Source organism: Anolis sagrei, chromosome 1 (assembly GCF_037176765.1).
Source record: "Anolis sagrei isolate rAnoSag1 chromosome 1, rAnoSag1.mat, whole genome shotgun sequence".
Classification (NCBI taxonomy): domain Eukaryota; kingdom Metazoa; phylum Chordata; class Lepidosauria; order Squamata; family Dactyloidae; genus Anolis; species Anolis sagrei.
The window spans coordinates 81945774-81958495 of record NC_090021.1 but is presented as its reverse complement, the minus strand read 5'-3'; the positions used below and the strand labels follow the sequence as shown (position 1 = coordinate 81958495).

The 12722-nt window shown below is 44.2% G+C and overlaps 1 protein-coding gene across 1 annotated transcript in view; it reads right to left on the bottom strand.

The window, feature by feature from the left end:
- Positions 1–8599, bottom strand: part of MOXD1 (monooxygenase DBH like 1) — a 47026-nt gene extending 38427 nt beyond the window's left edge. Inside the window, exon 1 of the mRNA XM_060753381.2 lies at positions 8129–8599. Within this exon, the coding sequence (XP_060609364.2) occupies positions 8129–8407 (279 nt within the window). The 5' untranslated portion in view covers positions 8408–8599. The remainder of the gene's footprint in view (positions 1–8128) is intronic.
- Positions 8600–12722: the final 4123 nt, after the last annotated feature.

Genomic DNA, 12722 nt, shown 5'->3' with positions numbered 1-12722 from the left:
TGTACACATTCTTACAAAGCTGTTCTCTCATGTAAAAAAAGTATTTTATCATTCATCTTTCCCCCACTTTTGCTGTGGACCTGTGTATTAATCCCAGTAAATGTAGAGGGCTGACAACCCAAAATTTTGAAATGCTTCTAGACAAGCACCATCTAAGATATTAAATGTGTAGCAACATTGACACCTCTTTCTTTGCTGTCTTTCAGTTTGTTTTCTAAACATTACTCCCTGGCTGATGAGATGATTGCTATGAAAAAGTAGCTGCTTATGTTCTCTTCACTACTTTCTGGCCTTTATATTCTATTTCTGCAAAGCACCTCTAAATTAATCGTATGGGTTACATTTGAATAACCCGTATTCTTTATTTGGAGAGCCAGCTAATGAGGAAGAGTTATAACGAGGAAGAGTTGTAAAGAATACAGCACTTTTCAAGTACTAATGAAGAGCTATTCACAAAAGGGTTTATGCCACAAGTACGGACTATTTTTGTGTAAGAGTTCAACAGAAGGATATTACAATGCGACCTTCTTGTATAACTTGCACAAAACAGGCATTCATAAAGCAGGATTACGTTCTACAGAATGGATCTCTCAGCCACTACGTGCTGCGGGTGGAGATGCACAATTCCAGACTGGGGTAGAGATCAAGGCCTACAACCGGCAGGAAAATGCATGCTGTGTTGCTTCATAAGCACAAAAAAAAGAGGCAGGGAGAGTTTGCTGGTTTTTAAAAGTAAGATGCAAAACTTTGAGCTGCCTTGAGTGCTCTCATAGCAAGTAATGAGTTGGAAAACCTATATGAGCAATATTGCAAGAGTAGCATGACCACAAGCTATTTCTCTGCGGCAGCACCCAGTCTTCATCCATCAAGCATCTTTGCTTCACTGCACTCATATGTATGTGCAGGGTCCTCCACTACCACCTCCGGGCTTAAACATATTTACAATAGGCTCACCAGTCAGCAGCTAAATTACAACCAGTGGCCTAAAAATGTGCCTGTGATAAGTTATATAGTGGTACTCCACAGTTCTATAAGCTCACCCCTCCCACTTTAGCCTCACTTTCACTCTTTTCTCTTTTCCCACCCCTCACAGAAAAGCTATTAGGCATGCTTGAGAGGGCCCTCTTATTTAGACATGAGCCTTGCACTTTTCTAATAGTTAGTGCTGGTTTCCCACTCTAATCTTTGAACTCCTGGAATGCTTGGCCACTAAAGCATCATTCCCCGCTCACTTTTGAAGAATGTGTCAGCCCTTTGTAAAGACCTTTTTTGTCTTTCTGTCTCTGTAACATAATTGCACCCTTCAGCTGGATTGATATATATACAAGGAGGTAATAAAATCGTCTTTCAAGTTGTCTTCCACCATAACCAGAAACTGAAACAAAAGACCCAAGTAAAACTCACTGGTTGTGTTAAGGGGCCCAGAAAGAAACATTATCTTAATGTTATTGCTTTATTAAGATGTTTGTATGCATATTCTTATATCTAAAGTTAATTCTTTCTAGTTTGATATTTTATATCAGCTAAATATTTCAATATCAACCTTACTTTTAACAGCACACCTGGTTGGCAAAGGTGACCAAGAATTCAATGCAGGTGAATCCATTAACTGATGGATCTTTCGGCACAAATCCACGTGATTACTGTGATTCTTGTAGAGGAAGTGAAGTCTCTAATTCCAAGGCATGAAAATCCAGGGGTAGGCAAGGGAGGAAAGAATTCATCTGTCTTCTGCTAGTCCACTGAGAAGAAGTTAATTTTTGTACTAGCCTGCTAAGGGGCTAACCTGTATCTCTTTTCCAATACAGGTAGCATGGAAATACAGACTTTAAAATCTTTGCTGCATAGTTGCTTTTTATTTTGTTTTCAACAAGGCTGATATATCTTCATATCAATGGAAAGAAATTAGTTAAAACACACCCCTACTTCGGCACTACTTTGGCCTAAATCCAACTGCTACTCCCACTGAAGTGGACCCCTATTAAAACAATTGTTGTTAATTACTGTCAAACTGACTTTGATCTTTGATAACCCTCTAAATGAGATACTTCCACAATGCCCAGTCACCAACTGCACTGCTCAGGTCCTGCAGATCCAGGGTCATGGCTTTCTTGACTGAAATTATCCAGCTGTAATGTGATCTTCCCCTTCTTTCTACCGCAACAAGTATTATTGGCTTTTCTAGGAAGTCATACCTTTTCAGGATATGTCCAAAGTACAGCAGTCTCAGTTTAGTCAACTTTGCTTTCTGGGAGCATTTCATCTTGATTTTGTCTACTAACTCAGTACCTTGTTCAATGGGTGTACTTTAGCTCAAACTAGCAATTTGATTCAGACACAAGTATTATGATATTGCTGCTGATCAGGTTAACATGCAGAGCTAGATAGACAAAACATTGAACCTGGTATAAGAACACTTCTAGTCTTCCTATCCTGTGGTGAGCTTTTAAGTTAAGCTACAAGCATTCTGTCAAGTGATTTTTCTGAGATTCACATCTTTTAATCCCAGATGTTCCATATTTATATGTATGTTGACACTGTCAAAGAATACAGGGTGGATAAGACAAGAAGACTTGCTGTGCAACAGATCTCCTTATTCCTTCTCCACCAAGGCTTGTTCTTCTGCCATTTACATTTCTAAGCTTAAGCAATCAGTCCCACTCATGTCTACTTAAAGAACAAGTCTCACTGAGATCAGTAGGATTGGAAAGAACGAACAGCAGCATTTGTGTGCCTGATGCCTTGATGTGCTTGTTGGAAATAGCAACCTTCCAAGCCTCCACTAACTGTTTGTTAATGTATATACAATTGGTAGTCTTAAGGTTTGACTTCAAACAGGGTCATACCATTCTTTTGACTAGCAGTTTTCAGGTGGTTTCTATGATCATAGAGATTCACATTTGCCAAACCGAAGAGCATCATTTTACCTTTGCCATAAGGTTATGGTGTACTGGAATTTCCAATAGAATCATAGAGTTGGAAGAGACCCCATGGGCCATCCAGTCAAACCCCCTGCCAAGAAGCAGGAATATTGCATTCAAAGCACCCCCGACAGATGGCCAACCAGCCTCTGTTTAAAAGCTTCCAAAGAAGGAGCCTTGGCCACACTCCAGGGCAAAAAGTTTCACTGCTGAATAGCTCTCACAGTCAGGAAGTTCTTCCTAATGTTCAGATGGAACATTATGGACTTTCCAATAGTGGTGGACTACAATTACTATTGACCCAACCAGTAAGGCAATTTTGGAAGACATCAGGCCCAACATTCTGCAGCTTACTTGTTTTCCACTAAGAAAAAATGGATCATCTATCTTCTAAATTATTTGGCATGGAAGATTTCATTATTTTGTATTTTTTAATGAAACTCATGTTTTAAATCTCACAGAGTTATAAATTATTGGGTGCACTCTATATGAATTACAAGTAAGAAATTGAATGTTGTTGTGAATGGAAAGAAGTGTAAACTACAGAGATCTTGTCTACACAAGCCAAAAGCCCTGGGCTCACTGCAAATGGAAGGCTGTCTCTCTTCACACACATAGCTACTTCTGGTGAATATCCTGAGGATTTTAGCTTTAAATTGGCTTTGCCCTGCTTCAGGCAAAGTTGTGGGATACTCGCTCCAGAGTTTTCTGGAAACTCCAGCATCTACCATGGCTTCTGTGTTGCCTGAACAGATGGATAAGGTCTGATTCGGCACAATCCACTGCCCAGACCAAACACTGTCACCATCACACTTTCCCTGCTTTCATCAGTGCCCCTGGTGGTGAAGTGGCTTAAACCTTTGTGCCAGCAGGATTGCTGACCAAGAGGTCAGTTGTTCAAATCCAGGAAGAGCAGGTTGAGCTTCTGCCAATTTCAGCTCTCCTTGCAGGGACATGAGAAAAGCTTCCCACAAGGATGGCAAAACATCAAACATCCGGGCATCCCCTAGGCAACGTCCTTGCAGACGGCCAATTCTCTCACACCAGAAGTTACTTGAAGTTTCTCAAGTCACTCCTCATATGAAGAAAAAAACAGTGCAGGGAGAGTGGATGGAGTGTGCCTATGCTACTGCCATTCCTAGCAGGCCTTGGAGCTCTCTACAAGCCTGTGCAAGAGTTCACATAACAAGCATGAAGATTGCAAAGGTCATGTTCCCTTTCTTTTCTAATCATATGGGCACCCCATTCCGACATCAGCAGAGACAGCCATGTAACCAGGCAATATTCCTTGTTCCTCCTGATTATAAGAACACTTCTAGCATCAGCCAAAGTCAGAATGGTGTGCCTGCACATGAGAAGGAAGGAGGAGGGATTGCCCTCTTCTTCATGCTATCATTCAGGTGCCCCACTTTAATATATCAGGAGATGCACCCACAATGGCCAGGAGCTTGCATGGAGCTCCATGACCAGTAAGGAGTGGTGGTAGTGGGGGAAAGGGAAATGGTAAGGTGTGCCCTGCCCCAGAGAAAGAGCAGTGCTCCCCAGCCATGCAACCAACAACTTTGGATTGGGCATCAATGTGCCAGATCCAGGACTGCACCAGGGCATATTTACATTGGGCTTAACAGGCCCATGTAGATGAATACAACCCATGCTTTGACCAATTCAGGAACTGTCCAATGTCCTTTAAGAGAGAATTACATTTCCGGGTTGTTGTAGGTTTTTCTGGGCTATATGGCCATGTTCTGGAGGCAATTTTTCTCCTGACGTTTCGCCTGCATCTATGGCAAGCATCCTCAGAGGTAGTGAGGTCAGGCGAAACGTCAGGAGAAAAACTGCCTCCAGAACATGGCCATATAGCACAGAAAAACCTACAATAACCCAGTGATCCCGGCCATTAAAGCCTTCGACAATACAATTACATTTCCGTTTAGACAGTTCATCCTGGCAGTGCATGGCCAGATGACTGCTTTATATTCATAAATGGAATGGGCTGGGATAATCATATTTATATAACTCGAGAGACTACACATATTAGAAACTGTTCTGAAGTTGAGTTAGTAGTATATCATGTCAAGAATCCAGACAGACAAATTTAGAAGATGTAAGGACTGCATTACCAAATCCCAGGGACTGTGTGAATTATGGCAATACAAAATATGAATTGTGGCCTAATTCCAACCTCAGAGTAGCTTAAAATATCACTTGTTTTAGATGTTAATGTGTTTATATACCATCAAAAAGTTATGACAGTCATTTTTCCAAATAATATGCAATCCCAGGAATAGTATTTTCCATAGGACTTGACAAACAAAGGAAAGCTGCAGGAGGAGACAGAAACCTGACAAAAATTGGTGCTGGATGTATTGAGAGTGCATGAAATGGTGTGAATATTTCATTGCTGGCAACACTGCTGATGTGTCTCCTGCTTCAAGAATGTGTACACATGAACACATCCAAGTGAATGCTGGTACGTTTGTTATTATTAAAACTAGTAAACAGGGCTTGCAATTCTGTGCACATTTACTTTGTTACGTTGGGATGTGTGTCTTTGAACAGGGCCAGATTTACTTAATAATGACTACAAGGTTGCCACACCAATGTGAGATGAGTGGGACTAGAACACACATGTGAAGGTTTCTCCCATCAACCTACTCCTTTGGGTCACTTTACTGCAGGGCTGGACAGTGTGCAGGGAGCTACAACTCCCGTCACTCTAGCCAGCCTAGAGTGCAATAAATTCTGGGGTTGGAATCCAACAAGACTGCCATTTGTGCCAGTCCCAGTTTTAATAACCTGAATTTCACCTTAAATAAGACTGACATTAAGTCCAAAAGCATCCAGACCTATAAACTCCCAGGATTTAACTCTGATGGATAAAAGAAGTCAAAAGACAATGCACCAGTTCGCAGCTAACATGTTGCCCAAATGGAAGCATGCTCCTGTGGCTTTGAAATTCTACCGCATCCCCCTTATTCACCTGACCTTGCACCATTGGACTTCCACCTCTTTCCAACAATGAAGTTATTTTTGAAGGGCAAGCATTTTTCAGATGATGAGACTCTGATTTCTGAAGTCACAACATGGCTTTTGGAGCAACCTGCCAACTTCTACAAGTGAGGTGTTTACAGTTACTTAAAAAGATCAGAGAAGTGTGTGTTCCTAGATGGCACCCATATAGAGAAGGACTCATAACTGTGCCAAGTTTCATTGCTCTCAGTCCACAGGAAGTGGGTCAGGGGAAATCTTTAATGAACGTCCCTTGCATATTAATGATAATAATATACGGCATAAGAAATATGATCTCTCTTTAATGATAGCAAGAAAGCTCATCAAGACAAGGGAGGCACTGATAGTTTCCACTTCTTCACTCTTTCCTCTTCAGAAAGATGCATTTCAACACCAGGTTTAAAAAAGTTAGGGTTACTTGTAAAAAGAATCTGAAGCATAATGTGAAGAGTCAAAAATATGAACTGCCATAAAATGAATCTTTAAATTGGAAGAAGCAGCTAAAGCTAATGTATGGGCAAACCCAGGGCCAAATGCAGCCCCTTGGGCTCTTTTCTCAGCCCCCCCCCTCTCTCCCACCAACCTATCTTTCCTTCCTTCTCTCAACCTCCTTCCCTCCCTCTTTTTCCTTCCCTTCCACCCTTTTGTCTTTCCTTCCTTTCTCTCTTTCCACTCTCCCCCCCTTACCTCCCTCTTTCTCCCTCCTTCCTTCCCTTCCATCTTTCATTCTTCCTTCCCTCTCTCCCTCTTTCTCCTTCCTCCCCCTCCCTCCCTCACTTCCTTCCCTTTTGCCTTTCCTTCTCTCTTTCCTCCACCCCTCCCTCTTCTTCCTCCCTTCATTTCCTTCCACTCTTTCTCCCTTCATTCCATCTCTCCTTCCTTCCTCCTTCCCTTCCTTCCATCCATTTATCCTTCCCTTCCACTCTTTCATCCTTTCCTCTTTCCCTCCCTTTTGTCTTTCCTTCATTCTCTTTTCTTCCTCCTTACCTCCCACCCCTCCCTCTTTCTCCTTCCATTCTTTCCTTCCATCCTTCCCTCCCTCTTTATCCTGTCTTCCTTTCCTTTTGGCTTTCCTTCCTTCCCTCTTTCTTCCCCCCTTCCCTCTCTCCCTCTTTCTCCCTCCCTCCATTCCCTTCCATCCTTCCTTCCCTCTTTCCTTCCTCCTTCCCCTCTTTCTCCTTCTATCCTCCCCTTCCTCCCTTTCCTCCTTCCTTCTCTCTTCCCTTCCTCCTTCCCTTACTGAGCAGCCAGTCCTCCTAGCAGGGAGTGCTAGCATGCAGCCCCCAAGTTAGAAAGTTTGCCCATGCCTGAGCTAAGGGAGGAGGAAGGGAGGAAGAGGAGGAGGAGGAGGAGAGTAAAAAAAGAAGGCAGAGAAGAGAAGGACAAAAAGGAAGAGGGGAAGAAGGGGAAACTGCAAGCGGATCAAGAAAAACTTTCCTCTCATTCCTTTATTATTTACTTATTGTTACTGGGTGCCTTGCAGTCGTTTTACACTTATGGCGATTCTAAGGCATGGGCAAATTTTGGCCCTCCAGGTGTTTTGGACTTTAACTCCCAAAATTCCTAACAGCGAATTGTGGGAGTTAAAGTCCAAAACACCTGGAGGGCTGAAGTTTGCCCATGTCTTACATACCGCCAAAAAAAAGAGAGAGAGATGTTCAAGGGTCTGGAGAACGAGCCCTATGAGGAATGGCTTAAAGAGCTGGACATGTTTAGCCAGAAGAAGAGAAGACTGAGAGGAGACATGATAGCCATGTATAAATATGTGAGAAGAAGTCAGAGGGAGGAGGGAGCGAACTTGTTTTCTGCTGCCCTGGAGACTAGGATGCGGAACAAAGGCTTCAAACTACAAGAAAGGAGATTCCATCTGAACATGAGGTAGAACTTTCTGACTGTGAGATCTGTTCAGCAGTGGAACTCTCTGCCCCGGAGTGTGGTGGAGGCTCCTTCTTTGGAGGCTTTTAAACAGAGACTGGATGGCCATCTGTCGGGGGTGCTTTGAATGCAAATTTCCTGCTTCTTGGCAGGGGGTTGGACTGGATGGCCCATGAGGTCTCTTCCAACTCTACGATTCTAAAGTTTCTTCCGAGAGGGCTCGCCTTTGCTTCCCTCTGAGGCTGAGAGAATGTGCCTTCTTGCCTAGGGTCACCCGGTGGCTCTTCCTCCGCCCCCGCCCCGCTTTCCCTGTCCGCTCTCACCTGCAAGTAGGGCTTCCCCCGGTCGAGGCCGCCCACCACGAGGTCCGCCGAAGCCATGGCCCCCGTCGGGGAGAAGCCGAAGCCCACGTAGCCCAGGGTGCGCACCTCCAGGCGGAAGGCCACGGTGCTGCCCCGGACCCCCCAGGAGAGCCGGTAGCGGGACGCCCCGTCCAACACGGCGCTGTGCGGGTAGTGGCGCCCCGGCACGAGAGGAAGAGCCCAGAACAAGGCGAAGGCGAACAGGAGCAGCAGGCACAGGGACGGCGGGCCACGCAGCATCCTCCTCTTCCTGCTGGGCTCCGCGCGCGCTCCGGGGCCAAGGGGTGGAAGGAGCGCTCGCGCTCCTCTCTCTGGCTCTCGCTTTCCCTCTGGATCGGGCAGCGCCTTCCCCGGCCTCGCCTGCCTGCCTGCCTGCCTCGCGCTTGGCGCCTCTGCCTAGTCGCTGCTGCTGCGCCGGATCATTGGAGGGGGCGGGAGGGCCTCACCCCGCCCCCTCTAGCCGCCGGGGAGAGAGAAAGATAGAGAAGGAAGGAAGGAAGGAAGGAAGGAAGGAAGGAAGGAAGGAAGGAAGGAAGGAAGGAAGGAAGGAAGGAAGGAAGGAAAAGAAATGAAGGAAAGAAAGGAGGAAGGAAATGAAGGAAGGAAAGAAAAAACACAGGGAAGGAGGAAGGAAAAAAAGGAGGGGAGGAAGAAGGAAGGAAGGAAAGAAAGAAGGAAGGAGGGAGGAAGGAAGGAAGGAAGGAAGGAAAAGAAATGAAGGAAGCATGGAGGGTAGGAGGGAGGAAGAGAGGGGGGCGGGGAAGCATCCAAGGAACCTGAGAGACATTTCTGAGGACAGAGAGAAGGCTGGGTTGGTAGGATGGCAAGTTGGTTAGTCCCTCTCAAAAAACCCAGGACTAGACAAGTGCCTGGAAAGGATGGCGACCGAAGTTTCTCCAAGGGCCTCTCTTCTTCATGTTAAAACTTGTGCCCAAATAAATAAATTGGGGGGGGGGGGGGTTAAGAAAATGCCAAGCTAGCGGTTTGAAAACATGCAAATGTGAATAGATTAATAGGTACCGCCTTGGTTGGAAGGAACAGCACTCCATGCAGTCATGCTGGCCACATGACCTTAGAGGTGTCTACGGACAACTGTGGCTCTTAGGCTTAGAAATGGAGATGAGCATCAACGCCCAAAGTTGGACACAACTGGACTTCACGTCAGGGGAAACCTTTACCTTAAAGAAAATGATGCCAGAAACCATGAGGACCGAATTGAGGTTGTCCTACTTTCGCCATATCATGTTTGTTTGTTTATTTAGCAGCAAATTAAAAATACAATTATAATGTATTTTAAAAACCACAAAGTTTAAAAATTAGTTTTCTACTAAATGTCTTTTGACCAGAAGCTGGCCACTTGGAGTGCCTCTGGTGTCGCTGTGAGAAGGTCCTCCATTGTGCAGGTGGCAGGGCTCAAGTTGCATTGTAGTACCGGTAGTTGGTCTGTGGTTTGTTCTTCTCTACACTCACATGTCATGAACTCCACTTTGTAGCCCCATTTCTTAAGGTTGGTTCTGCATCTCGGTACCAGAGTATAGCCTCTTCAGCGTCTTCCTAGTCACCCAATCTTCTGTGTGCCCAGGAGGGAGTTTCTCATTTGATATCAGCCATTGATTCAAGTTCTGGCCTTTAACCTGCCACTTTTGGACTCCCACTTGCCGAGGTGTTCCTGTGAGTATCTCTGCAGCTATTAGAAAGCTATTTCTTGATTTAAGGAGGAGAGGAAGAAGTAGAGGAGGAGGAAGGACAGATGATGATCATGATTATGATTATGATAATGCTTGGTAGGGTAGAAGGAAAAGAGGAGGGCACATTCCAGATGGAAAGACTGAATCAAGGAGGACACTGCCCTGAATTCACAAAATCTGAGTTGATGACAGGATGACTTAAAGATCTCTCTTTCATGGGGTCACCATTACTCAACATGAAGGCAGTTCAAGGGTCATGAGAGAAACTGGAAAGGTCACATTGAGGCTCTTACATCCATAATGACACGTTGTTGTTGTTCATTCGTTTAGTCGTCTCCGACTCTTTGTGACCTCATGGACCAGCCCACGCCAGAGCTCCCTGGCGTCACCACCCCCAGCTCCTTCAAGGTCAGTCCAGTCACTTCAAGGATGCCATCCATCCATCTTGCCCTTGGTCGGCCCCTCTTCCTTTTTCCTTCCACTTTCCCCAGCATAATTGTCTTCTCTAGGCTTTCCTGTCTCCTCATGATGTGGCCAAAGTACTTTGGACTACATATCCCACATGACCTCCCAGCAGCAAACTATCCAAGGATTCTGTGACTTGTCATGGAAAAAGTAACAATTTCAACCCCCAAGCCACAGCTTTGGGCTGTGCTTGGATTGTTGCAAAATATTTTGTTTTGCTGTCAATAGCTTCAAGACACAGACTTCTTCACATGCCAGATACATTGCTTTGATCCCTCTTGTATATCTGTGTAATAATGCTAATAATAGTCCGAAAAAGGATCCTTGCACAAAGTTCTGTACTAAGTAGCACCATTCTTATTTAATCTTACCACCTCCCTTCCCCAGGCTATCACCACAAGCAGTGCACTTTAGCACTACTATAGCACCACATTCGCCGTGAGGCAAACTGCAGCCTGGGCAAGCTGGAGCACATCATGGAATCGGCAGCCAGGTTGGGAACATTAGTTTTGTAGATTAGTCTGTGCTGTTGTGCCTTGAGGGCTAAAGGCAGATTATACCACAATGTAAACTTCACCCCAAAAGATTTAAATCAAAATCACATGGACAACAATCACTTGTACATGCATGGCCAATTATTAAATACTTCTACTACAATGAAGATGAGGAAAGGTCAGGTTTTTGTTAACATTTATATACATGCTTATGGATAAAACTGAAGAGGTTGTTTCAGCAACTGCACCTAGGTACAAGTGCTCCCTTATAGTCTCAATTTTTTTCCCAAAATGAAAAAAAAAAAAAGACTTCTCGCAGAAAAGCCTGTATTTCCACAATTGGGCACATCTCTTACTACATGTCACCATTATCATATGTGCTGCTTTCATGGAAATTGTCCACTTAAACCAGAAGGAATTACTAAACTTTTTAGTCAAGTTCACTTTATTACGGTCAATGACCAGCTCATGAGAAGAGGGACACAGTCCCGCACAAACAAATCAGGTCTAAGGGTGAAGAGATTTAAAACTCTATAACTAAACTTTTTAACTTCACTAAATTGTAAAGACTTCTCTTGCCCAAAGCCTCCCATACTTATGTGTGCAAAATGTCATCCTAATGCTAGTCATTAGTGGAAGGTCAGCGGTTCGAATCCATGAATGAGATGAGCGCCAATAGTTATTTCCAGCTTCTGCCAATCTATCAGTTTGAAAACATGCAAATGTGAGTAGATCAGTAGGTACCACTTTGGCAGGAAGGTAATGGTGCTCCATGCAGTCATGCCAGCCATATGACCTTGGAGGTGTCTATGGACAAAGCCGGCTCTTTGGCTTAGAAATGGAGATGAACACCACCCTGCAGAATCGGACTCAACTCGACTTAATGTCAAGGGGAAACCTTTACTATATATATTATATTCAGAGAATAGTGCCAAAACACCTGATACCTATTTGTGAAATATTGGATAGAATTCATCCTCTTATTTCTACAATGTCTGCAAAAGTCATCTGATTATGCTGAAGAATAAAAAGCACTATAGCCATATATACATTTCTTTTGGTGCTCAGATTTCCCAATCTCCAATTATATTTAGTCCCTACCACGGACTGCTAAAAAGACAAATAAATGGTCCTACAACACATGAGGACCAAGCTCTCCCTAGAAGCCAAGATTGCTAAACTGAGGCTATTGCACTTTATCCATATCACAAGAAGAGGTTATTTACTAGAAAAGAGGATAATGCTTGGGAAAATGGAAGGCCATAGGAATAGAGGTAGAATGCATTCCAGATGGATTAACTCAATAAGAGAAGTAGTAGGCATGGGCCTGAAAGACCCAAACAGAGTCGTTGAACATGGGGTGACTTGCAGGTTTCTCACTTGGAGGCCCATCATAAGTCAAAATCAGCTTGAAGCCAGGTAACAGCAACAGAAGTTTGGGGTGCATCTACATCAGTGGTTCTCAACCCTAGATGTTTTGGTGTTCAATTGGTAAATTGGCTGGGATTTCTGGGAGTTGTAGGCCAAAACACCTGGGGACCCACAAGTTGAGAATCACTGATCTACACTGTATAATTAATGCAGTTCAACACCACTTTAACCACAGTGGCAGAGTTCTATGGAAGCTTGTGATTTGTAGTTTGGTGAGGCTGGCACCAGCATTTTTGGCAAAGAAGGCAAAAAAAAAACCCCGCATGAAATCACAACTCCCATAATTTCATAGCATTAAGCCATGATAATTAATGTGATGTAAAACTACATTAATTTTTACATTATAGATTCCCCTCCTCCCCCCCCCCCCCCCCCCCCCCCGGTTACTCTCAAGATTAAGCTACATGGAATTGGGCTGTTTCAGAAATATCTAAATGGGCTCTAGAATGTAATCATGTCAACAGCAGACAATCCTAT